The sequence below is a fragment of the Micromys minutus genome (genome assembly GCF_963924665.1).
Source record: "Micromys minutus genome assembly, chromosome: 18".
Classification (NCBI taxonomy): Eukaryota; Metazoa; Chordata; class Mammalia; order Rodentia; family Muridae; genus Micromys; species Micromys minutus.
The window spans coordinates 25032287-25059185 of NC_137953.1; the positions used below are offsets into that span (position 1 = coordinate 25032287).

The following is a 26899-nucleotide window of genomic DNA, read 5'->3' on the forward strand; positions in this document are numbered from 1 at the left end:
AAAGCCAACCAAACAGAAATTCAGATGGACAAAAGGCTATGTTGGAGGTGATGGGCGTGCTCGGAGGTATCTTCATGGTGATGATGGTATCGCAAGAGTAGGCTTATGACCAAAATCTCACGATTTGTACTTTAAATCAATGCATTTCATATGTTGGTTGTCCCCCCATAAAGCTCTGAAACAGAGGTGTGGGGACAGGAGCTGGGTTTGAGATCTTTTGATTTCTCCAATACACTCCATAGTATTTCTAAATACTTCAGTTCCTGTGTTGGGCTCTAGGTCTCTCCTCAACACTCTTTAGGATCTGAGTTTCTGTTTCCTACTCACCCAGTGGTGACTCTAGAATCTCTCTACAGGTGAGGGGATGGCAGCTCCCTGGTTTTCACATAGAATCCCAAGAATGTTCTAGAAATATAGATTCTCCGATTCAATTGCTGACTCCGGTCCTTGGGATGGATCCTGATAGAACCTTAGAACCATAGAAATATTTTGGACAGTGCATTCGGTGACCCTACCAGCTGGCACACTTTAAAGTGCTACTTCCACCAGACACCTCCTGGGTACCAGTTCTTGATTCCCTCCTACCTTCCTCAGGTAAACTCCCACAGTGCCCCATGCAGAGCACCATTCTCTCCTTTATTGTGTTGGTGTCTGCAGACCCCCTTGCCCTGCCGTCTTACCTTCTTTTTGTTTTTTTCAACTTACATTTTGCCTAAATGCAGACCATCTTCTGCTCCCCTAGAAGAAATAGCAGTATTTGCTCCTAGATACATGTGTGAAGCTCATATAATTTAAAAAGGTCATATTAGAACGTTTTGAGTGTGCCTATGATTTCAGGGATGCAGAGAAGACATGGTTTGACGATTTCACTCCTTGTTTAAATAACTAGAAAACTCCTTCATTTTTATATGCCTAAAGAAATACTGAACACAATATTCAAAAGTACTTTATAATAAACAGAAAGGACTTCATGGGTTCTAGCAGTGGAGGAGCAATTCAGTATCAGTATAGCTCATTGATTCCACATTGTTTCTCTATAGCCTCTGGCATCATGTTTTACTGCCCATGTAATGAAAGAATCTGGGTTATGCAGTATAGTGAGCTATCTGAAACCTCCTAAATTGGACTCTAACACAGATTTGTTTTCCAGACACATTTACATCTTTCCCATCCCACCTGTTTTTGTTAGAGTGTGAAATGGATAAACCTCACACTGACATGTAAGGCTCCATCTTCTCCCCTTAAATCGGGTGGCCTGTAAATCTGGCACGATGTGATGCGCCATCAGTGGAGACTATATGTGGAACTAGGAATTTCACCTCTTCTTTTTTTTTTTATTGGAACAGTAGCAGACCAGGGGGGATTTTTACATTCACTCTGCAGTAATGGGGCTGTATTCCGAATTTTTCTGCTTGTGTGTTGGAGAGTAAGACCAGTGAATTCCATGCCAAGACACAGCTAATCAACCTTCTAAAAATTCAGGAGGAATCTTGAAAGCAGCCAGAGCAAATGGACAACTGACTGGTAAAAGAAAAGCAAATTGAATTTCGACAGATTCCTCATCAGGAGCCACAGAAACATAGTATCTTCAAGTATTGAAAGGAAAAAAACTTTAAATGCTGAAACCTGCAACCAGTAGGCTAGTCCCAGAACACAGGAACATCTACATATTACAAGATTAAGAGGAAAAAAACAGGGTGAAAGAAGGCTAAAGGAGTTTCCTAAACAAAAGAAAACAAAGAGCTATACAAGACCAGGAAGGGAAGGACAGAAAATACCAAGAACAAGTAGATAAGGGCTTACCTCAGATTTTCTCAATTATTTATGATATTTGAAGAAAAAAAAATCACAATTACTTGAAATGTTTCTAAGTGTACATAAATCAAATATAATTATTATGAATACTACTAAATATATAATTATATGTTTTAAATTGAGAAATAAAGGGATATAAGTGGATTAAGGGTTCTATACTTGAATTGGCAACACTAATCACTCTAGAAGACATATTTTGTTACTAATCTTTCCATTATATATCCAATATACAATGCAATAGCCAGTATACATACTTAGAAAACTATACACAAGTATACTTTGTACATAGAATGAAATTCTAAAAACATTCTAGTAAGTCACAAGAGGAATAGGGGAATGAAAACAGGAGAAACAAAATAAATGTGAGTTTCCAGCATAAATAATACCTTACATGCAAATAAACTAAGTTCAGCAATTAATGAAAGATTGTCATAGCAGATTAGACAATATGACCAAACTATCTATAAGAAACTATCTATAAGAAACAAATCAAACAGGTCAACACATAGAAAAAATGATCTGCATGAATATCAATCAAAGAGAATCTCTCGTATAACATCAAATGAAGGAAACATTAGGAACATTATGCCATGGTAGTTGTCATTATACCAAGAAGACAGCATTCTCATATCTCTGTGTACCAGTAACTGAGTTGTAAAATATGTGAAACAGAATCTCACATAGGTAAAACAACAGCTAGCTACACAATTATAGTTGGAGACTTCAACATGCCTCCTTCAACCACACACAGAGCATACAGAAGAAAGGTTATAGAACTCAGGACCAAAATAAGTAGTATTTAACTGTTAAGTGCATAGTTCATTCAGTAACTGCTAAATGCACATTTTCATCCAAAGTATATAAAGGACACATGCAAAGATAGTTTAATCTAGGATCATAAAACAATCTTAAGAAATTAAAAAAAATACCTCAGAAATTATACGGAATGTGATCTCTAACTGCAATAGAACCAATAAGAGAAACCTAAGAAGCAGATCTTTAAACAACTGTAAGTAAATATCGCACTTTCATCCTGAAGATGAAGTCTTAGGAGGAATAAAATCATGCTTTATTTTAGAGTTGGGATAAAGATGCAGTTTGTCAAAGCTTATGGTACTTAAAAGCTTCACTTTGCTCAAACAGGGTTAAGAGGAAAGTTTGTAGAACGCAAATATGGTTTCAAATGTATGCAAATATTTAAAAAAATAGCTCAAAGTCAATTTAAAGAACTTTAATAAAGCTAAGGAAAACCCAAACCAATCACTATAAAAGGAATAATAAAGAAAAGAGCAATAAATTAGTGATATTAAAACAGAGACACATGTATCTGTGATGGCAGTCCCAGAAAGATAAAGCTTCTGCATTTGAAACTGAGTGGCAGTGTATCTGCAATGGTATGCTCTGGGATGTTGGCACTGTCAAGAAACAGATTAATTGTATTTATAAGTTCAAATCCCCAAGTGTTAAGCTATACTTGACTGTGCAAAAAGTCATAAGAACAAATCCCCAAATGTTAAGCTATCCTGGACTGTGCACACAGTCAAGATAACAAAGATTTGGTTCTTTGAAAGAGCCATAAAATGGAGAAACTTCTAGCAAATCATAAATATAAGAAATGAAACAGAATATCCTGACCAGCAGGTATCAGAAGGACAATAAACAACTCAGAACATCTCTACAGTGGATATATTTCTGAGCTTAGACGAAATGTACTTCACTTGTACAAAACTGCACAACTTATCCAAAATAAAACACATTTAGTGGCACTATCATTATTATATAATTAGAAACTTCCACAATTTAAACTTTAAGGTCCATGTGGTGTGACTGAAAACTGTAAACCAATGCAAATGAGCATCAGATCTTTATGTTGTCATCACTTCTTAGGAAACTGAAGACCAGCACTGTCTTGACAAAGGTATTTATTAACCATCAAAGATAGTACCATCAGAGATTATAGACCAATATCTTAAAGTTATAGATGCAAAAATCCCCAGCAGAGTATTCGCACTTGCTAATACTATTAGTCCCTGATAATATCTGTGTATTGAATAATAGATTTCAACTAGTGGGAATTAATTCTAGGGGTATAAGGATCATTGACTATTCTAAAAGTCATTCAGTATAGCCCACCATACTAACAGGCTAAAGTGGGAAAGTCACATATGATCATGTCAGTGATGCAGAAAGAACACTGAACAACACTCAACAGCTACCCCTGCTAAAAAACAATCTTGGATTTTAGGGTAGCTTGTGATTATATAAAGAGTGTATGAAAAAACAACCCCTGCAGTTAACTGAAGAATAAAAAGATGGGCACGCTTTTCCCTACAATTGGCAACAAGTATTATGTCATGCCTACTTAACATTCTTTGAAAAGTTTTATCTGATACCTGAGTGGATAAAGAATAAAAGCCCACTAGAATGGAAAAAATACAAATGTACCATTTACAAATTACATGATTGTTTCTAAGTAGCAAAAAATCCATTCAAAGTTCGACAGTAAGTTGAATAAGTGAGTTGTATTGTACACACAAAGCCTGTTGTATCACTGTAACCTAGGCAGAAAAATGGGGCAAGGATGTTTACAGATACTCTAACCAGGTGGAATGAAAAGATATAGATCCAAGGCTCATGCTGACACTGTAATATTCATGAAACAAACCCAGGCACCTCAGAGTGCAAAACATCAAATGATGCACCCCTTCACTCTGGGGACCTGCTCTAGAATCTGTTTAGGTGATTTGTCATTGGGTGAATACACACCTGGAAGATGTGTACACAATGATGCCATTATGGCTTGACCTTCTAGGGCCGCCATTGAGTATGTAGTCTGTTAGTAATCATACTGTTACATGGCACAAGACCATGCGGTGCTCATAGATTGAAGAAACGGCATATTAAAGACACTAGTTGTTGTGGTATTGATACTCCGATTTAACACAATTCCCACCAAAGTACTATCACGATTTTATATAGATATAAATTACATTTTTATATTTTCTGAAATTAATCTGAAACATTCAACAAAACTAGAAAGTTAAATAATTAAAAAAAAGAGACTATCCTATTTGATTTCAAGGGTTAATAATAAAGACCTAGTGGTGTCAGGGAGAGGATAAATTCACAAGTTAGCCAAATAGAATGTCTAGCCCAGAAATGGACATACAGGAACACACCTAACTTGTTTTCAACAATACTACAGGGACAATTCAATGAAAGAGATAATGGCTTTTCCAATAAGCTGTGCTGGAATGTTGACTATCTGTAGGCAAGCTCCGTGGACACAGCAATCAAACAATTCCCATGACTTATTGCCATGCCCATTAATCAGAGCATCACTCAGCCCTAACCAGAGAAACTTCTTCTTGCAGTAGATGGCAAGTAACACAGAGACCTACAAACTGGTCAACCTGCAGAGAATAAGAGACTTCACAGAGCTCACTCCTAAATGGTAAATCTATATCACATTCCTGGTGTAGAAAGATTTTAAGAGCCACAGGTGGTGCTTGAGTATAAGGAAACAGTTACAACAGGGTAGATACACATGTAAACTTAAAGCAGCTGAACAGCACTTACAAGCTCATGTCAGACAAAATATTGACATGTGGGAGGGGAGGGAGGTATGGAGTGACATCTCAAGCTGAGGGAATATTAGTATTTTGTTGCTGCAGAGATGGGGAAAGACAGTGTCATTCCCTGGTGTGACACTTAGAATACTGACCACACTCCAAGGCAAGCACTATGTTCAGGAATAGTCAGCCAACATAAACAGGACTCTGTAATTTCATTTTGTTTTCTTAAAATGGCAGAGGATGAGGGGTAAAAGGAAGGAAGAAAAAGGATGAGGGGGGTACAAAAATTGGGTGGCTGAAAGGTATGGCAGAATCTGGGGAGAGTTGAGGAAGTAGGTTAAATATGATCAAAATACACTGTATACAATTCTCCAAAAACTAATAAAAATATTTTAAAAAATTCGGAATTGATCATGGACTTAAATGTTAATCTGTATGCTTTTAAAAAGTAGGCTTTGTGCCAAATATATATCAAAAAACATGTATAGAAAGGAGTCTTGGTAATCTGAGCCTTGTAAACTTTAAAGATCATTGTTCTATGACAGAATCTACAAAATAAATATTCTACAAACTGAAAAACATTTTAAAATAACACACCTATCACAGAATATGTATCTAGAGTTCATGAAGAAATATCAAAACCCAAAAGTAGAGAAGTATACAGTTGATTTAAATGTGGTGAAAGGACATTAATAGACATACTATCAAAGAAAATAAACAAATGTCAATAAACAGAGGCAAGATATCCTAGGTATTGGCAACCAGGCAAGCAGATTTGAAATGATAATGATACACCATTGCACATCCATCTAATTAGCTATAGAAGATCTGTGCTACTCCAGTGCTGAGGATGCAGAGATATTGTGGATTTTATAGACACAGAGAAAAAGCTTCAGAGTTTCATAGACACATGCAGTAACTGTATGACTAAACACTTGTACTTTTTGACATTTACTCTAGAGAAAATGAAGACATATTAATACAAAAACCTATATGTGACTGTTTTATGATTTTATTAAAAATGGCCAAAAATTGGAAGCAGCTCAGATGTATTTCAATGACTGAGTGGCTAAACCACTGGCAACTCACACCATGGTCTGTTTATTACTTAGCAATAAAGAGGAGCAAGCTATGGAATGTGTGACAGCTTAGATGAATGACCAGAAAATTGTGGTAACTACAATAAACTGACTCACAACAGTCACACATGGCACAATTCCACTTGTAGAACAGTCTAGAAGCATTAGATGACAGAAACAGAGAATGATTGATGGGGTTAATGGAGGGGGTAGAATGGGAGGAACGTAAGTATGGATTTAAGGGGGATCATGAGGGATGTTGGTGACGAGGGAGATGCTTTGTGTTTCAGACGCATAAGCCTTAACTTTCCAAGTAGCTGTGATTTCAGGTCTACGCCATTGGTTTTCGTTAGTGTGATCAAAACATGTCAGTAGTAGTTCTGAACTGATCTTCAACAAAAGGAGACATCCATGCATCCCTGTCCTCAGTAGCTTTTTTGAAGATTATACTTGGTTTTTTTATTAGAATGAACATTTTGAGTTTTGGGATTTCTATGACTTGTTAGTTACAGATTCTTACATTATGTCTTTTTTAAAGACACATTTCTATGGAGCACCTGATGTGTGCCAAGCACCTTGACCAGCTCCTTCCCCTAGAAGAAGGGAAATCAAAATGCTGCTCTGGCTCCTGATATGACACACATTAGATAGAGGCCAAGATTGATTTGAAGCCTTGCAGAGAAGCTCCATTCTGCTTTGGCGGAGCCATGAATAGTTTCCTAACTATCTCATGGAATTGAGGACTCTGTTGAAATTCTATTTACAGGTACAGTTATTGGGGTCCTCAGGGAACAGTCTTTCTTCCAAGTCAGTACATTTTGTGAAGTTCAGTTTCCTGAACTCCACAGTAGTAAGGCAGGACAAGGAGTGAGCTGGTTGAGTCAGAAACTGGAAGCACATTCAGTATAGTGGAAGCTGCTGGGAGGAAGACAGGGCTGATGCGATGTTTCTACAAGGTTTTCATTTGGCACCTACAGTCGGAGATACCCGAAGCTTAGAAACAATTAAAAACTTAACTTTGGGAAGTTAACCCTGGGCACAGACACATAAAGATGACTAAGTGACAATTCTTTTCCTTAAGCAGCTTATTTCCAGCATATGACCTACCATATTCATTTTGTTATTAGCAATGCATAATTTGGGTTAACAGGGGAAAATGGCATTCTTGGTTTTACTGTATTTCTGAGCAATTGGTTTCTAGCACTTTTATTTTTGATCACGGAATACAGGCCAATTAAGGTCTAAGGCTAGTGTGTCATATTCTTCCAAGTACTCATAACACTTCTGAATGTACTATATATCTGAATTCATTCCCACCAAGTTTTCATAATGACCTGAAAACTCATCCCTGAAATGTCCCAAAGGAATAACAGATATATTTACAAATGAGTCATCTAGCAGACGGTGAGACTTAGATATTTGCATGCTATGCAGACATGAACGTGTTTCAAGGTAGTTATGCATTAAAAGTTTTTCAGTAAAGGCTGGGGATGGGGTAATAGTGTCTGAATTAGGAAAGATACAAGTAAAAATATAAATTGTCAAAAACTTTTAAATGCTGTTAAGTAACTCAACTATTCATCTAATCAACTATCATTAACATGTGTATGTCTAGAGTAGTTTTAGAATGCTATTGGACACAATGGTCCTTTAATCTCATCTGCATAACTACTCTGTTGAACTCATTCTTTTTATATGGATAAAGAACAATCAAGAATTCTCCTGGAATTGATGATCTCATTGTCTAATGATCTGCTGTATCAGATTCATTTTAAAATAGACTTTGAAGACAATGTAGGAGCTCTACCTGGTAAGAATAACCACGAGGCTGTGTTTTGAAACAGTTTATCTCTGCTCTACTTGCTCACAGTTTGGGCTTGGGCTGTGCTGTCCACCACTTTTTTTTTTTTTTTTTCATCCAGTTCCCTGTTTGTTCTGATATAACCACAACTACCTTGCAGAAACTAGTGACTGTCAGAAAATAAAGTGCTCTTTAAGTACATATCTGTAGAGACTCTACTCTAAACATTATATTCAATAAAATAAGCAGACAATGGGAAGCAGCAATGGAAGAAAATGACCTGAAATTCTTAGGATGGTGTGCTTTTCTACTTTCTATCCCAATATCTAAATGCCATATGTTCCTGGTATCACTGAAGGCCTGTTAATCAGGTCCTTTGTTGGGGTGAAGGAGTGGATGGTGTAGTTTAATTTTATTATGAAAATTGGTTTGCATCTTTCATATTTCTTGATTGAAATCTTTCCAGATAATGGCATTGAAGAATGTTCATAAAACTCTTATGACTAGGGTAATAACTATTTTTTATTTTATTTTAATTTTAAAAATTACTTATTTTTTTACAACTCTCCCACTGCCTCCTTCTCGTTGCCCCCCCCCAAGACAATTCTTCCCCCATCACCTCCCATTTTCTTATGAGCATGTGGGGTCTTACCCTGAATATCCACCCACCCTAGATACCATGAAGCTAGGCTCATTCTCTCCCATGGGGCCAGCAACCTAAGAACATCCATGGGCTGAACCAAGGCCTCCCCACACATATATAGTAGATGTGCAGCTTCATGTGGGTCCCAAACAACCGGAGTGGGAGTCACCTCAAAAGCTGTTGCTGTATATGAGATATGTTCCAGCTGGTCTGCCTTGTCTGGGCTGCCCACTGTTACTCATGATTCTTCTGTTGATTTTATCTGGCCTCTCAGTTAGTGACCAGAACCCAAAGAAATTTTGCTTTGTGGAAAACAAGTATTGTGTCACAAAAGGGTGGGGTGTAGGAGGTTTATAACTTCAAAATGAAACCAAAAAGGAATAGGGGAGTTAAATACCATCGTAATGGAGACATAGACTTGTGCAGAAAGTGTTAAACACAGAAGCTCAAAAGGACACAAATAGTTATTATCCATACTCTTTATTAGAAGCAGGAAGGCACAGACCCATAGGCAGAGGCAAAAGTCTGTAAATAAGAGAAGCAGGTAGCTGTAAACATAATACAAAACAAAATGATGCAGAGAAAAAGAAGTGCCCAGTATAGGGATTAAAATCCACATTGAAAAACAGAATGACTCAGAGAAGATGAACTGGAAGATAGTGTGTCAACTGAGGGCAAAAAGATGAATCACAAGGTCGAGGAAAGGGAGATGGAGACCCTAGAAGAGAACTAATTTAAGTAAATGAATTACAGGTAAAGAAAACAGACTACAAAGAAAAAAAAATTCCACTAGAGCCAGCTCCCAACTCCTCTCTTAAGTGCAGGGTACATAAATATTAGGACACATGAAAATTTAATAAATCTGTGATTAAGTTTTTATTTGTGCATATCTCATTAGCTAAGTGGCATTCCTGGAATTGCTCAAGGATTTGGTAAATCAAAACATGTATCAAAATAAATTCTGTAGGCTGTAACTTTCTGTACCTTGTGGCCATTTAGAATATGAAATTTGGCTAGTCTTTTTTTTTTTTTTTTTTTTAAGATTGATTTATTTATTTTATGTGACTATCCTATCACTCTCTTCAGACACACCAGAAGAGGGCACCAGATCTCATTACAGATGGTTGTAAGGCACCATGTGGTTGCTGGGATTTGAACTCAGGATCATCTGGAAAAGCAGTCAGTGCTCTTAACCACTGAGCCATCTCTCTAGCACCTTGGCTAGTCTTAATTGAAATATTGTCTAGATTTAAAATCTCCAGGATTGTAGGTTTAGATATAATGTGAAATACCATTAATGTTTTCTTCTTTTGTGAGTATGTGTTAGCATGATGATATTTTAGATTATGTCTCTAAGAAAGTGTGCCATTAAAATTGGTTCATTCGTTTGTCTTTACTAAATGTAGCTTGTAGAAAATTAAAATGACACACATAGTGTTTATCTGCTTGATTGCACAGTATGACTACAGAGCCACTGAAAAACAGCAACAACAACAACAAACAGGTAAACAGGTATAATGCAAAATGTAGTTTTTAGCAGTGAAACATCTCAATGTTCAGACAACTCAACTCAACAACAAAGAGCTAGAAGTTCATAGAGTAACAGTGAACATAGAGGAAGAGATGGAAGATAATTTCATTATTTCATGTCAAGAGGTATCCATGTATATTAATAAGTTACTGATGCCAAAATAAAGATAAAAATGAAATATATAATTTTGAATTTAAAGATAACTTATAATTCTTCAGATGAGAATAAAACACATCACCACTTATATTAATAAGTTATACATGGTTTATATATATTATACATGGTTTCAAGAAACAAAGGGGATAAATAGATGTTTCAGCTGTTAAGAGCACTGGCTACCTTTTCAGAGGACATGGGTTTCACATTTCATGGGTTTCTACAGGGCTGCTTACAAGTAGCTCCAATTCTGGGGACCTATCGCCCTCTTCTGGCTTCCATGAAGATTGCATGCATGCAGTACACAGTTATACACATGAACGTAAAATAAAATTTAGAAAGAAACATATAAAACGTATAAAATGAGATGAGATGCCTTGGGGAACTATAAAGAAGATGGAGATCATGCTGGTAGTGCCATCTTTATAAAAAAACTGAATTCAAAAGCAAAATGAGTAATTTTCTCCTCTCATGGGGTTTGAACCACATAACAATGTGAGAGTTCTATAATGTGTGTGTGCTTTATGCTTTATATGTGTTAGCTTTATGTAAAGAAATGAAATACTTTAAAAATGACACGGATTGGAGGACAGAGACCAGTTAAGAATAAAGATTAAATAAAACATGAGCTTTACTTTTTAAAAGTAGTTTGTTTGTTTTAATTTTTGTGCATGGGTGTTTTGCCTGCACCTATGTTTGTGTGCCCTATGGATGTCTGAAGAGGGTGTCAGAGCCTATGGAACTGGATATATAGTTAGGAACTGGCATGTGGGTGCAGGGAACCAAACCTAGGCCCTCTAGAAGGGAAAGCAGAGCTCTTAATGAGTGAGCCATCTCTGAAAACCTTTTAACTAGTCTTTAAAAATAACGTTAACATAGTACAGAAGCGTAATCCAACGGACTAGTGATCACTTATGTAAATACATTGTTGCCAAGAAAATAAAATCTATAAAAAATTTCAAAGGCTAAATGATGACAGCAACTCCCCTACAAAAAAGAAAAGAAATATTTGAAATATCCAGGCCTGAGTACTTGAGTTTAACCTTCAGGACCCCCTAATGCAGGGGAGGCATGAATTCCCACAAGTTGTCTTCAGATCCCATACTCACCCCCCCCCACTATAATAAATGTAATATAAAAATAGGCAGCCTTTGAGCAGACGAGAAAGGAAAATTTCATCGTCGTCTTAGAAAGCAGATATAGTGTGAATCTGGCCTGCCTAGACGGTGGCACATGCCCGTGTTCTTTGCGTAAAACTTTGTGCAAAAAGAGAAATGCTAACCTCCTGGAAGCAGAGAACTCAAATACCAATTCAGCAAACCAAAACACATTAGTGATGAGGAAAGAGCAGCTCCAGAGTGAGCTCATTAAAAAGGCAATGAGCCCCGGCAGTGTTCAAGAGAGCAGATGTCCATGCAGTGTTATGATGATGGAATGTTGCATGCTGGTCCTGTCCTACACAATACCTCTAATCTCAAAGTGGCCGGACCACATTACCATTCAAATAACAAATGCTGGTGAGGATGCTCCTGTAAACCAATTCAATAGTGCACAACAGTTCCCTGTAGTCCATATCCTCAAGAGAATTTGCTATTTGTCTTTTAGGGAGATACCCTGCCTTGCTAAGTTGGGCCCTCACTGTGGTTTTAATTTGCACTTCTCTGATGGCCAGTGAAGTTGAAGATCTTGTATGTTTACTGATTGTTTTGATCTTAGGTTTTGAGAAGTGTCAGCTTCCTCGGTCCACTCTTTGATTGGGGTGCTTGAATTCTTATTCTTTTGCTTTTTGAGTCCCATGTGAAATGATGCTCATCACCTGAACGATGTATATAGTTCACAAAACTTTTCCCCCTTAGATGTCTATCAATAAAGGAATGTTGTGTGGTACAGATACACACTGGGAACTTGTACCAATGTAAAGAAAAGCGAAATCTTCACATTTCACAAGAGGGATGAAACTAGAAGTCATTATAAGAAACAAAAGTAGTTCAGACTCAAAGACGAAATCTACATATTTTGTTTCTAATATACGTCGATCTTATTTTAATACATGTGCATTCATGCATGTGTCAGGGAGGAGTCATGAAAGAAGATCATAGGAGGGAATAAAGACATCTTAAGGGGCAGGGATGAGCCGGGAGGGTAGTGCATAGTGAAATATGCAGCAGAGGGAAGGATTGGGAGAAAGGGAGGCAGGGTCAGGGAGGCTGGAAGAGGACCAGTGATAACAAAACAACACATGCTATAATGGAGCACCTTTCTTTGTAAACTTACTTAAGTGGATTTTAAAAACAAAGCTCAAAAAGGGAATTTTCTGTGGAGATATTTCAGGTGTTACAGGATCCTAGAGAGAGAGAGAGAGAGCTGTAGGGTTTGGTAGAATCAGAGCCTTACCTCTTTCAGTCCACTCCCCTGCCCCCGCTTTCTGTACCATCCCTCCAGTGAGTAAAACTCCACAGAGAAACTTCATCCCAGGGGGAGGATGGATTCAAAGTCATCTGCTTGGGGAACCACATAGACATGCTTTTTTTTTGTTTCCACTTTGGGAACCACATAGACAGTTTTCCTTTTCTTTCTGGAGAATAACATTTCTTCCTTACTTTGTGTTTTTGCAAGACTCTAAATTCTCAGCGTGTGCCAACAGATTATATACACTGTCTACTCAGACCCAAGTTGGTAAGTCGCTTGTAAGAATGAAACAGAATCACCATATTACCCCAGGCTCCTCCCGCAGACAGTTTATTTGGCTGTCCCCTGTTAGCATAATACAAAATGAATCTGCAACTACCTCTGATTTAGATTCTTCTCATTTCCTTGCTCCTTGTCTTTTCTGAGCCCATTAAACTTACCCTGCATGGTTCTTTCTCCCAGTGAGTCTTTTTCTCCGTGTAAAAGACCTTCTGAATCATGGACCATTCTTCTTGATCTATGTTGTGTCTCCGGGTTCTCTCTTATGCGAAAGTATAATCTCTGTGATGTATCACACAGATTTCAGGGTAAGGAAAGTGAAAATAATTGGGTTAAAATGATCAGGTTTCTTTTTCCTCCCTCACTCTATGATCAAGGTTTTCCAGTCTTTGGAAATGTAACACGCTAGTATTCAACAACATGTCGAAGACGCACTGGTCCGATGGTCACTAAGGCAGTTCCCATCAGGTGACATAGCACTTCCCCACTCAGAGGGAGTACTGGATGGTGACCCATTGGGACCTGACTGCTCCTTCTTCTGCTGTGCTTAAGGCTATGGATGGAGCTTATGCGTTAAGTGGATGTACAGACTGTCTGGAAGGGTTATGGGATACATGAAAAGTCGTCATTGTGAAGTAAGGGAAAGGAGGTCTGGCCGGGACACAGAAGAGGGAGCAGGAGATTGGTAGGGACCAAGATAGGGAGGAAGGGGGAGGAGCACACAGCTGCGTTTGGGAGCAAGAGGAGCAGATGAGATGGAGTAGACACAGTAGAGCTGCTTGCCTCTGCACCTGAGCCACACTATTTTTGGTATCCTGAAGGCTTAGTTTACCTGTGATCTCCCTCACGGGGTTTTTTTGATATTATTGGAAAAGACTCACGTGTTTTTGTTTCTGTATTTTTGTCTCTATTTAGTCAGGAGCATTTCATGCTTCCAAATCAGCCTAAAATAAATTGGAGTGGGGGAGGTTTCAGTTTTCATTTCTTCAGAGAAATCATTCCAGCCAGTGCCCCCCTGGAGACTGTTCTGCCCACATTCATGACAGAGGAGCAGAGGAACAGTTCGCTTCCATTTTCTCAGAGTTGCCCACATGGTTCTTCCCAGATGGAGCTGAGATGAAGCAGTGAAGAGACCGACCCACTGAGTTCCTTCTAAAAACGATCAGAGTGACCTGGGTGGGGTGGGGGTTCTGACTATTTTCTAGGATGCAAAACTGTGGACACTCTGTGTACCCAGACCTGTTTTGAACCTCTGCTGGAACTTTCTTTTCAGTTTTCCTCAAGGGCTTGACCCATGGAGGAACTATCTGATGTCACTGCATGGAAAACTCATAGAAACCATTTCTGAGGATTCATTCAGAAAATTAACCACAACTCCTCTGAAATCTAGCCCCACTCACCCTACTTTTGGTCCATCTGTTTGTATTATTGTTCTATTCAAGAGGTCATCAGAGGAGTGACCTTGAAAACACAGGTAGGCACATAGATACCATGAGAAGAGAGGAGGACGCCTCATACTCGGAGCCACACGGGATGGGCTGGGGTTGGTCATGTGGCAGAAGAAGACACAGTCTGTGTGGACAAGAGCCTCACTGTGGCTTTCCTGGGAAGGAGTGGGTGAGGCAGGGTAGCCAGGCTTACACTGACCTGTCTGAAACGTGTTCTGGAATATCAGAGAGGCTTCTAGTTGTTCAGTGTCTGACCTTTGACTAGGTCAAGATATCACCCTGGTTGTGTGAGACTAACATGGGCAATGTCCAAGTGTCTTGTCTTTTATTTGTCACCTAAACCTCAGATAGGACCTCTCAGGTTTAGGTGACAAGTGGGACAGACAGGGCAACTCAGGTAACTTACTGAGTTGTCTGGAAGATACACGAATACAGTGCAGAGGTTCAAAGACTTTTTGAGAAGTACAGACCTGCTGACAATGATGGCAACTTCCCAGTGCATCCGTGCCTGTCTTCATCCTGAGTCCGGAGTTTATTCTCACTGCCTTCTGCTGCTTCCTGGGAGCACTGCCCAACTGTTCCTGCCTCGCCTTGTTTCTAAATGGAACCTGGACCTAAGTTACACATTGAAGCAATTCAAGATTTTGATGCTACCCCAAGACCCCATTTCTACTCTAGGGCTTCTCTGGTCCTGTGGAAAACATCCCATAGGTGTATGTAAATGGACCCCAAAGGGCCTTATTCTTTGTATGGGGTAGGATTCTCCCCTAGAGTCCCACTGCATCTGGCTATACCAGGTTCTCTTAACGGTGTCTCCTGTGATGGATTTGGCCATGCTTGGTCCTCCTCTTCCTGTATTTCCGGTGATTCTTCAGTATGTTGCCTGCAATACGATACATGTTTTACTTTAAACATTGAAACTAGCTTTGCTCACATTTTATTCTTGTATTTTTTTCTTTCTGCATAATAGTTAATTCTTTACTAATCAAATTGGTCATCAAACATGTTCTCAGTGTCTCCCGAATGTGGTTGTGTTTTGATACTCAGAGAGCCACATACCTCTTATCTTACTTCTTCATTGTTTTCCTTCTGATTTTTCATTCTGAAATCAAAGCTCTCATTTCCAGCATCCTCATTTCAGGAGGCTAATTTTCTGTAGTCTGCATGTGATACAATTTAGGGTAACTGTCTCATGACTCCCACCAAGTCTAAGAATTCTTCCTTGTGTGTGTGTACATGTATTCTTAGTCTTGATCTCTTAGAGCAGGTGGAATAACTTGGTAGTCAGATTATTGACTAGCAGGTATAAAATTCTGCTTTTAAACCACGGTGTCAAGTATCTTAAAATTTCTCTAAGCACCCATTGTTCTGTAATTGTCAGAAGATAGTAGTTCACTCTTATGCTGAATTACAGCTATTATTAATTTTATATATAGTTAGATTTATATGTTTATGTTTGTATACAATTTTAGATTCTCATCTATTTTTAATACTAAAACATTTACACAGTTCAACAATATAAGTATTTATAAATGTAATTATTTCATATCTCCCCTAGACTTTCTATTATTATTTCATCCACTATACCTATTTTTATAGATTTTGATCCTTCTTGAATTTCTTTTTGTCTCTCACTGGAAAGAGAATAAAATATAAATTGTATGCATATCACCCCCAATTAAATATATCCTTATCAGCACATAGAGTTATTTCCATTTGGGAATATTGTTCAGTGGCATAGATATCTAGAATATAGATACATTGCAGGTAATTCAAGTGACCGGTAGGTGGTAGTAGCCCAATTAGAACAGAATTCCTCAAGAGAGGGCAGCAAATTTCTCCATGAACAGCTTGGCTCCTTTGGAGTTGCTAAAGGCTAATTTCTTTAAACACACACAAATGTAAAGTGAACATGTGTCGGTGAGTTGATTTCATTGATAAAGGAACCAGGAAAGCATTCCAGTTATTTGGAAGACATGGTGCTTCATCTTGATTGTCAACTTGATCAGGCTGATGGATGTCTAGGACATGAGTCATATATACTCTGGGTGTGACAGTGGGGTGCTTCCAGAAACAATTAAATCACAGGGACTTGAGGTAATGTATCTCTTGGTAGACAACTGGTGACACTACAGGACATGTGAAGGAAGGTGGGCTCTTGTTGGAGGAATTGGCCATTAGGGCTATGTAACTGGGAGCTATATCTTGCCCTGGTCTCTTCCTAGATTTCATTTTCTCTTCTTTCTGTCTTCCATGATGTAAGTTTTTTTTTTTTTTTTAATGCCTTCTCTGCTGTGATGGATGAATGCTACAAAAACCATGAGCCAAAATAAAATAAATCTGTTCTACCCTAAGTCCTTTATATCAGGCATCCTGTCATAGTGGCAGGTAGGTATCCAGCACAGCAAGTCCTAAGGCAGACAGATAATTAAGACCAGCAGGAGAGCAGAAATGAATTTGCTTAATAGTCATAAACCTGTCAAGGCTTGTCAGGATCTGCAAGGAAGTAATTAGTTGTATTTCATTTGATAAAGTTCTTATTTCTTTTCTGTAGGCAAAAATCATGTTACCCATCTGTTATCTCTAATTTCAGGGTATAAAACAGGTTCAACAAAATGAGAGCAGTGGTGACGTGGGTTGGGTGGGCTGCACGGGATATCCACAAAACTATTGATTTCAAAGGCTAGTGGTTTTCCGTAATACTGCTTCTTTGTCATCCGAACCTAATCAACCACCACTTTCCATTGCTTCTACTTGTTCTTTCCCGAAAACTCCCTTTGCAAGATGTAAGCGTTTGGACTAACGCTCATCACCTCTTTCTCCCAAGATGGCTGCTGCAGCTCAAACACTACTGCCCCCTTTCGGCAGGAAGAAGAAATGAAGAGGAGAAAGGAGGGAAAGGTGAAGTGTAAAGGGATGAGAGTGGTCTCAGGCAGATTTCCAACACAAAGCAAGGAAAGCTGGGGAATTGCATGTATTGATTTGCCCTTAAAGGAAGGCAGGTGAGCTGGGAGTTGCTGATGAAAGTCAAGTGAGTCCTATTTATTAACTTTACCCACCTGCCCTTAAACATGTCACTGTGTCTTTATCAGCTGGTGCAGTTTTTGGAGACGCCATTTTCTTCTCCCCTTGGGACCCCTATGAAGGGTGGTTGTATTTTATGATCCTTTTGATTCGCCAAAATAGTAGAAAGAAATTATGAATTCCCTAAAGCTTGCAACTGATTTGTATTTTATTAGTTTGTTTATACTTAAGAATTTGCCATCTGTCCTATAAAACTTTGCTGTTTTGTTTAAAAAATAACATGCCTCACTTTGTATGATTTCCTGCCTTGCAGTGTACCAGAGTCTCCTTCCTGGGGAAAAAACAAAGATAGACTTTAACCATTTTAGTCAAGAAACGTTATAAATGCCCCTAGCAAGCCTTTGGTTTTTCCTCTGGATATCTATCTTCTGTCTCTGCTCCAGCCTCAGTGGGTGGCTCTGTTGTGCCTTTGAACTGCTGCAAGTGTTGCTTCCTATTGGCTGTTGTGCTGCTCTGGCCTTAGATCCATGTCCTGTGTCATGTTTCCCTGTTGCTCTCCCAGGTCCCCGAAGCTGAGTAGGTGAGACTTCTTTGCTTTCCTGTCACACCTTGATGCTCCCTAGCTATGATGTAGTGCTGTTTATTATTAGTGGCCAGAGCCACAAAGACACACCAGTACATTCCAAAGGAGGCTGGTAGGAGCTATAACTTGGATCCACTGAAGATTTCCAGCACTTCCATATCTCCTCATTCATCTCTCTTTGTTGGGGTCTGGAACGGGACCTGGGTCACTGATGAAATTTAATGCATATTTATTGAATGAGAAAATGAAGGGATGGAGAAAAATGCCCAGGAAGTTGATTGTAAGTCCTTTACGTAGCAGCTGCTATTCCTGTTCTTTCTCCTGGAACCAGAACTTCATTAACATATAATTAACATAGAACCAGACTTAATTAATAAAACCAGATCATATTAAGCTATATGGTTAGGGCTTCAAAACTGTCCTGTCTTTCAGGGGATTATGAGTGTTTCCTGTTCCTAATATGCTCTTGGCTGATGTAAACGTAGTTTTGTAGTTTAAATGGACACTCCAAGATCATCATGGATGATGACAGTCATTAACAGAACTTTTCACTCTCCTTGGTTCAGGGAGGGACTTTCCCTCAGATGTATGACATTTCTGCTCTTTATAATAGAGCCATCCTTCAGGCATAGCAAGGCAGTCCTTCTTTTATGGTGGGATGCAGGGGGCTGCTTAGGGTCTTTAAGAAAGCTAAGTATCTGTATATGCATACATACCTGTTCTCTACCTTCCTGTTGCAGTGTGGGCATAGTTGGTGTTGTCTCAGACTCCTCCCTGTACATTACTCATGTTCCATCAAGAGGCTTTGTTGAATTAGTATTTGAATGGTATTAGAATGAATTAGAAGTTGTATAGCATTTCTTCTTTGTGAATGGAGTGTTAAAAGCTAAGCCAGATGAATGCAATTCTATGGAAGCAAGGCTAGGCCACCTCACATGTCTTGATGCAAATATAAAACCACTACCCCATGACTACCGTGTTTCAACAGGTTTTATTTATTTCTTCATAATGATGAAGTCAAAAAAAATAGGAGAGAATTGACATTGTATAGACAATTGTTTTTATACACATTGATCCTAGTGTGGTCATATGGGAAAGCAATGGATCATGAGACAGATGCAGAAGGAGGGGGTACTGTGAGTAGGAGCCATGGGGACTGAGTTTCGGTGGGAGGAACCAGTGAGATCAGGGAAGAAGGCACAGGGTTGGGTAAACTGAATGATATCTGTGATCTTTGGAGCAGAAGGGTTGCTTAGATTTAATGCCATGTGACCTGTCCCCTGGGTGATTAGAAAGTTAGGGTTATTAAGGCAGTGAATAGAGATCAGGGCAGGAGCATGAAAGCCCAATAAAGAGGAGGTTGGATTAACCTGGGTGCTAGTGGATGATCAGGGTCAGGAGGCCAAGGAAAGTGATGAAATTGACTGTGCTGGGCACATGTCAAATTACAAAGTTTCAAGGAGATACAGCCATGCTTAATCTGTGGGGATTCTGTGAAGAGGTAAAGGAGCATTTGTCACATCCTACCAAGGCTGTGTTCTGACAGTGCTTTGGTTTGAATGCATTAATAATAAAGTTAGAATCACTTATAATGTGTTAGTGTTGCATTATTGAAAAGAAGTTATTAAGCACTTCTACTTGGCATAATTTATCCAAGAGCAAACCCAGATTTGGTGCCCCCCCCCATCTGTCTTCTGTTGTTGCCTGTCTGTTGTATAAATCTGAATCTATGCCTGCCTGAATACTGTCTGTGGGTCTATCTCTTCCTGGGGCTGTGTCTTTGTGTGCATGAATTGTGCCTATGGGTGTTTTTGTAACAAAAACTCTCTTTAATTGAACACCACAGAAAGTTTACTAGGGAAAGGAATAAGGAATAGTTTGCAAAATTTTATAAGAGATTGATTCTGATTCTAACTGACCCAAACGGACGTAGATAATAAACAGAATTATAATCATCATTGCTTATCACACAATATTCATAAATTGTAGCCAACATTAATGATGGATATGATATACGACTGCTTTCATTTTATTTTCTTGTTTTACTAAATGATTATCATGACCTATAGGCATATATGTATGACTCTCTGAACAGGGGTATGCAAGAGTACCAAACTTAAGATCACAACTATGCTTTAGCTTAGGTTGGAAAAGCTGATTATGTGAGAAATCCAAGGCAAGTAAGGTTGGTTGTTATATTTTTCTCTCAAAAACACATTAAACAACAGACTGAATACACAATAAGCTCGTCTTAAGTCTTAAATGACCTCAAGGTATATTATTAATTCTGGCTATGAGGTCCAGCAAAAAGTTCCAGTCTCTTTGAATATAAGAGATATTTTATCATATTGTCATACATCATCATGCTGATATTAGCATCTTTTGGTGTGGTGGTTTTAATAGTGCCAATATTAATAACCACATTTGGCTAATTCAACTATATGCCTAAAACATCATTTCCACCTGATGTTTATCTTTCATACTTAGCTCACATGTATGATGTGTTTCCAGACTAGAATGTCAATAAATAAATACTATAAAATAGCCTTTCTCAAATCTTAATATTGTAGAAGAATCAGAAACTTGATTGTGACTTAGAATCACCTAGAGGTGAGTACCCTTTGGATGGGTGTCTTTTTGGAATGGCATGTTAAAACCTGGTCCTTGGTAAGCTCAACTCTCAGGGTAGACTGGTGTCTAGAAATCCCCGAATAGGCATCTTCATGGATACAGGTGGCACTACCCAACATCCCTCTGCACTGAAACAGGATGTCTGCGATGCTCAACTATGATTCTTTATATCCAGTGCTAGCCTGCCTTCTACATATAAATAAAAAGATACCTGAATTATCCACAGACTGACTGCTGACCTCATGGAGCCCTGTGATGTAGGATGTGATGAGAGATGTCTAAATTTCCTGCTCTGCCTTTGCATATCCTGGGTGGGGATGAAGGGCACAGTGGTGACTCGTTTGTACATTTCTCCTTTATCCTTAGGGTCTAAGTCACAGAACTGTCTGTGGAACTCCCTCATTGATGGGCTCACTGGGAATGTTAAGGAGAAGCCACGGCCAACAATTGTCCAGGACACCCGACCCCCAGAAGAAATTCTGGCAGATGAATTGCCACAACTGGATAGCCCAGAAGCTTTGGTGAAGACATCCTTCAGGTTTGGTGGATGAGAATCCAGTTTGTTCCTTCTTACTGGTTTTGAGAGCTCAGGGGGGCAGCATATGACTGTTTCTCTGTACTGTATGAATTAGCAATGATGAACGGTTTTTGAAATCATTACTAACTAGACTCCCATGTAGCTTTCCCAAATGTAGTGAATACCAAGTTTATGGTTTATTTCTGTTGGTAGTTAATTGGTGTTGGCATTTCAGTGCTGAGGTTCAGGACTCGGTGACATCAGCAGCTTGAATTGGGTTAATAATACTTTTGCTTCAAAGGACAATAATGCATTTGGACAAATGCACAGAGATAAAGCATGCGGTGGGATTCATTCAGCCCTGTGTCTTTGCTGTCTCTTGCTTGGAGGAGGTTTCTACTTGTGAGAGACATGGGCTCTGTCACTAAGGTAAATGAATGCATTCTTGTGTTGTTCTCCAGATGGCTGGCTGCTCTGCTCCTGGTCCCATAGTCTGGCACCTCCCTGGAAAGCACTTTTTTCATTGTCCTTTAACTGTATGCTCCATTTTCATTACAACTTTATTATCCTCTTATCCATTATAATAAAAGCTAATCTGGGTGTGAGTGTGTTATGAAAACGAGATTTATTTTTTTATGAATGGGCCTTATAACATCCAGTGCTATTTGTGTCAGAAATTGAGATTTCATAATTCTTTTCAATTTCCTTTTTTCCCTTTCTTTCTGCTACAGTGACTTTACAGGTCCTACTTTTCTGATCGCCATAAACTGTTCTATTCTCCAAATAGCTTGTGGAACATATAAACTTCATTCTAGGCAACTCTTAGACTCCATGAAATGTTTTTGAAATGAGCTATCTTTTGCATAGAGGTAGTGTGTGTAATGGCTTAGTTAGAGCCATTTCATTGTGTGCAGGTTCTTATGTAGGCTGAATTATAGATGAGTCTGAACAGAACTGTGAATAGGAGTTTTGTTTGGATTTCTTTATGCAACATGATGGCCACACTGGGGAGACAAGAACTGTAGGCAAATAGCTTTCTTATTCCCACAAAGGGTTAGTTATTGCATCGCGAGGTTTTTGAAATAAAGGTAAGCTCTCTCTGTGAACCTGAATCTTTTCTGCAAATGACAATGGTGTTGACAGGCTTTCTTAGTTCATGTAATCTTGCCCTGGAGCCTGACTCCTCATATATAGTGTATCCATAACCAGTTCCTCCATCTGAAAAGAGGCTCATTGTCTTTTATCATTGCCAAGTGAGGGGCTACTCTCACAGGACCATCTGATTTGTGTGTTCATCTTTATTACCATTACCCATTTTTCTTACAATTCCTTGAGCTTTTGAAAGTGTATAATAATTGTATATAATATAAAGTGGCACTTTTTTTTTTTTACTTGATTTGGTGGTTGTAGCCTGTGCCAACATCTTCAGTCCTGAAAGATATTAATGATAAATTATTAAGATGGGAACTTATTTTTGGTACTATGTAATTCTTGGCATAGAAGCAAGGGAAGAGGAGACAGGATTATTCCACCTTTCTATCAGTTGAGGCTAGTAACCCATTGGCATTAGCCAGTCATTTTTTTGGCATCTGGGTGCTATTATGCAACTATCCTTCCAAAGATGGTTGACCGCTGTGGCAGTGTTGAAGGAACTTATGCAGCCATTACTTATGGATATCGGGATCAGTTGTGAGATGTTTCTGCTTTTGCATATAAATTGCCAAGCATACTCAAAATACTCAGTTTATTTATCAGTTAGTAATTAATCAGTGTCAGGTTACCCTGTTGATAAGGCTAGTTGTTTAAAACCACATTTTGAATTTCAAAGAAATAAAGAAATTACAAATGGATTTTTAAATCCTGCTTGTTGGAGAGTATGAACCCTGGAAACCTGAGACTTGTTGATTCGAAATGCCTGTGACGTAGAAGAAAATCTATCATATATTCACATAGTTTTGAACTTCAGGGAAACAGGCAGAGTTGGGAGTTCCCCCGCCCCCAGGTGCTGTGGGGTCTTGTTTGCTGAGAAGAAGCACATGATGGCCCGGAAGTGTCCACGCCTAACCTCCCTAGAACTCTGTCCTTTCATTACTGTTGAATGCTTCAGAATGAATGATAGCTTTGACTGCCAGCCTCTTTTTCTCCTGTTTGGAGTCTACAGCCATGATGCATGGTTACAAATCCTTATTATCAAACAAGATCCTACAATGGCAACAATGTGCTAAGGCCTCAGGAACACCTCTGGGCTCTCAAAAGGGATACTCAAAAGGGAGGGGCCAGTTGCTTACTTCCACTTTTCCCCCCGAGCTTTTCTAGGTCTTTTCAAGTAGGTAGAGGCAGATACACACAAGATACCTTCAAGAAAAAGGGTGAGCATCTGCTTGATAGTTGCATAATTTAATTCAAATAGTGTTGTCTAGACCAAAATGATAGTGTGTTGTAAAACCATATTCTACTTTTTATTCCAAAATATAAGAAGAGTTCATACATCTATGACTCGTATAGATTTTTCTCAAAAGTTTCATGAGTTTGTATGTTTGGTCTTTCCAAGGCTCACTGTTACAATCATAAATATCCTCATGCTGTCAGGAATGGCACTGATGTAGAAATTAAAATGTAGAATTGAAGTTATAGAGGATTTCCTAATAGACTTGCTTAGAAGACATTAAGTTATACCAAATAGATGTTGGCTAAGGCAGCACTTCCTCCAAAATACCACGAAGAGAATTAGTCTTCTATACAAGCATGTTAGAGATAAGCAATATTCAGGTTACTGAGATGCAAAGTTTTGTCAAGATTGACCAGCCATTAGGTTTCATTCTTCTAATAGGAGACACACATGACTTAGAATGAACCATTAGGCCCATTTACTGTCAGAGAACATGTCTATAATGGGCAACTCAAGGGGGTAATACTGGTGACAACCATGATTAAATTCTGGCCTGCCATAAAGCCCCTGGTGCTCCTCTTAAGCATATTTCTGTTGTGGTGGTATGTGGGGAGGTGGGCTGTGAAAGATATCCTGGCTCCCAATTGACCTAAGGGTAGGAATCTTGGTGACCCTAAAGGGACACTAGGCACTTTATTTGGTCTTGGCCACTAGACCCTTGTCACATAGCCACATTTCCCAATTCCCCCACCTCCCCACCCCCATAGAGAGGTTTGTGGCCATCAGTCACATAGGAGCAGCATTCCAAGCCCCCCCCCCCACATGTAGATATGGTATCTCCAAGTTCTCAGACCAAGCCAATAAGAAGTACCTACCATCAGACCCTGACCTACCACAAAACTGAGTATAAGGATCCTATCCAGAAGAAATAAAGGTGTGTGAGAATGACTTTGTCGCCTGAGAGCTTCTGTTTTAAGAGCTATAGCACCACTGCTTGGGGAATAGATCTGCTCTCCAGAAAACACTGCCAGAGGCTCCTCTGCACCTCTCCCTGGCTAGTCAGCCTCCTGCCAGCTCAGCCAGGCTGGACTCAGCAGAGTGACTGGTGCTGTGTCTCGGAGCAACTGAAGCTGTGGTGGAGACTGAGGTGGAGGCAGCTGCAGTAGAGGAGGCAGTGGAGTCCTCTTCCTGCTCAAGTCCTCTCCTCTCCCCTTCGCCTGAACCCTCACATCTGGCCGGGCCAGAGATCTCTGTGGAAAGCCTCTTTTACACAGTCCCACAGTGGCACACATCTTTAATCCCAGCACTCAGAATGCTGATTCCTATTAGTCTAAGGCCAGCCTGGTTTACACAGTGAGTCCAGGACAGCCATGGCTATTACACAGAGAAACCCAGTCTCAAAAAAAAAGAAAAAAAGAAAAAAATAGAAAAAAGAAAGAAAGAAAAGAAAAGCAGAAGCAGAAAGAAGAAAGGAAGGAAGGGAAGAAGCAAGCAAAAGGAAGAAAGAGAAAAGTATAATTCAAACAAGTGGGCAAGGTGACCCTGGAAAATCACTTATGTGGAAAAGAAAAATACTGGCACATTTAGAAACCATTATGACAATATCTTTGCTGTATAAATATCCTATATGCCTGAGTGGCCAGACTGCTATATGTGGAATCATAAGGCCAAGGTATAGATAAGTGAGATCTTTGAGGCCAGCTCCTTTTTGGACACTAGCCAGAGCCAGATGGTGACATGATTGAAGAGCTTTCTATTATTTTTCTTAAGTGTGTGGAGTGAATTATCACTAGGGAGGAGATATATTTCTGCTTTAAGCTTACAACTAACCCAAAAGATGCTATCCATTTGTGGTGGTTGGAAGGAGAATGGGCTCATTTACTTAAATACTTGTTCCTTATTTGGTAGAACTGTTTGGGAACAATTAGAAAATGTGGCCTTGATGGAGCCTATGTGTCGTTGGGGGTGAATTTTGAAGTTTTAAAAGACTTATACCATTGGCAAGGGTCTCATGGTAAGGGATCAACATGTGAGCTGTCAACTATTCCTTCACTCCACTATCATGGACTCTAAACCTCTGAAACCATAAGTCAAAGTTAAACACTGTCTTTTATGAGTTGTCTTCTCCATGGGTGTTTTACCATAGCAGTAGAAAAATACAATGACTCTATGTCAGAGAAGAAGAAACTGTCTCAGAAATGTAGAGCCTATTGCTTACTTCAGAGTTGGCTGTTACTAATGACAGTAGCCAGGCAGAAGCCAGGGTCCTGCTTCAGGTCTTATTGGAGTCTCACCTTAAATAACTGGATCATTGAAAGCTTATAATCCAGCTTCAAGATAAGTTCCTCGATCTACCACCTTGAGCTTGTCCTGCAAACAACTTAGGACTGCCACTAAAGGTCAACATGATTTATGTCAGCATTATGGCAGAATGTGACACCAAAAGTGAGACTTTAACATTCAGAATTAGAAAGTAAGATTTTGGAAAATTAATGGAGCACCCTTCCTCCCTCTGGGCTACACATGGCTGGTGGAGGTGTGTAAATGCCACCTCAGGCCTAAGTACATCTACTGGTACCCTCATCTTGTCCTTCTCTGTCAGATGTTGAAGGATAGATGCTCAGTGTCTTGTGGCAGACAGTTCAGTGTAGTTTTATAAAGAAAGGGCTAGGGCTTGAAGGGAAATGGTGTTCCTTCTTGTCCAGATCCAAGTCCCAGCTGTCTCTGGAAAGGGTCATGGTTTAGCTCTTACTTGTGCTAATGGCTGGGGTCTTCATCATTTCAGAATAGACAGTGTTGGGTGCCTAGCTAGACAGGTTCAGTGGTTATGTGTCTGAATTGGATTTTAGTTCCAATGCATTGAGCACTGGGAGTTTGTTTCACGTCTTGTAGCCTCTATTTTTCTCTCCTTTGTTTTTTTTTCCCTTTCCCTTCAATTTTATGTAAGGACATATTTGGAAATCAAAAGATAAATGATTAAGACAAGTCACTTAATACACCCATCACATATGTATTTTGT

The 26899-nt window shown here is 39.2% G+C and overlaps 1 protein-coding gene across 2 annotated transcripts in view; it reads left to right on the plus strand.

Moving 5' to 3' along the window:
• PDE1C (phosphodiesterase 1C) overlaps positions 1-26899 on the plus strand; it is a gene marked incomplete at both ends in the record, with an annotated part of 402224 nt that overhangs the window by 88369 nt on the left and 286956 nt on the right. For both annotated transcript variants that reach the window (XM_080932609.1, XM_080932610.1), the window contains one exon: positions 21341-21512. In XM_080932609.1, coding sequence (XP_080788735.1) covers positions 21341-21512 — 172 coding nt within the window. The remainder of the gene's footprint in view (positions 1-21340; positions 21513-26899) is intronic.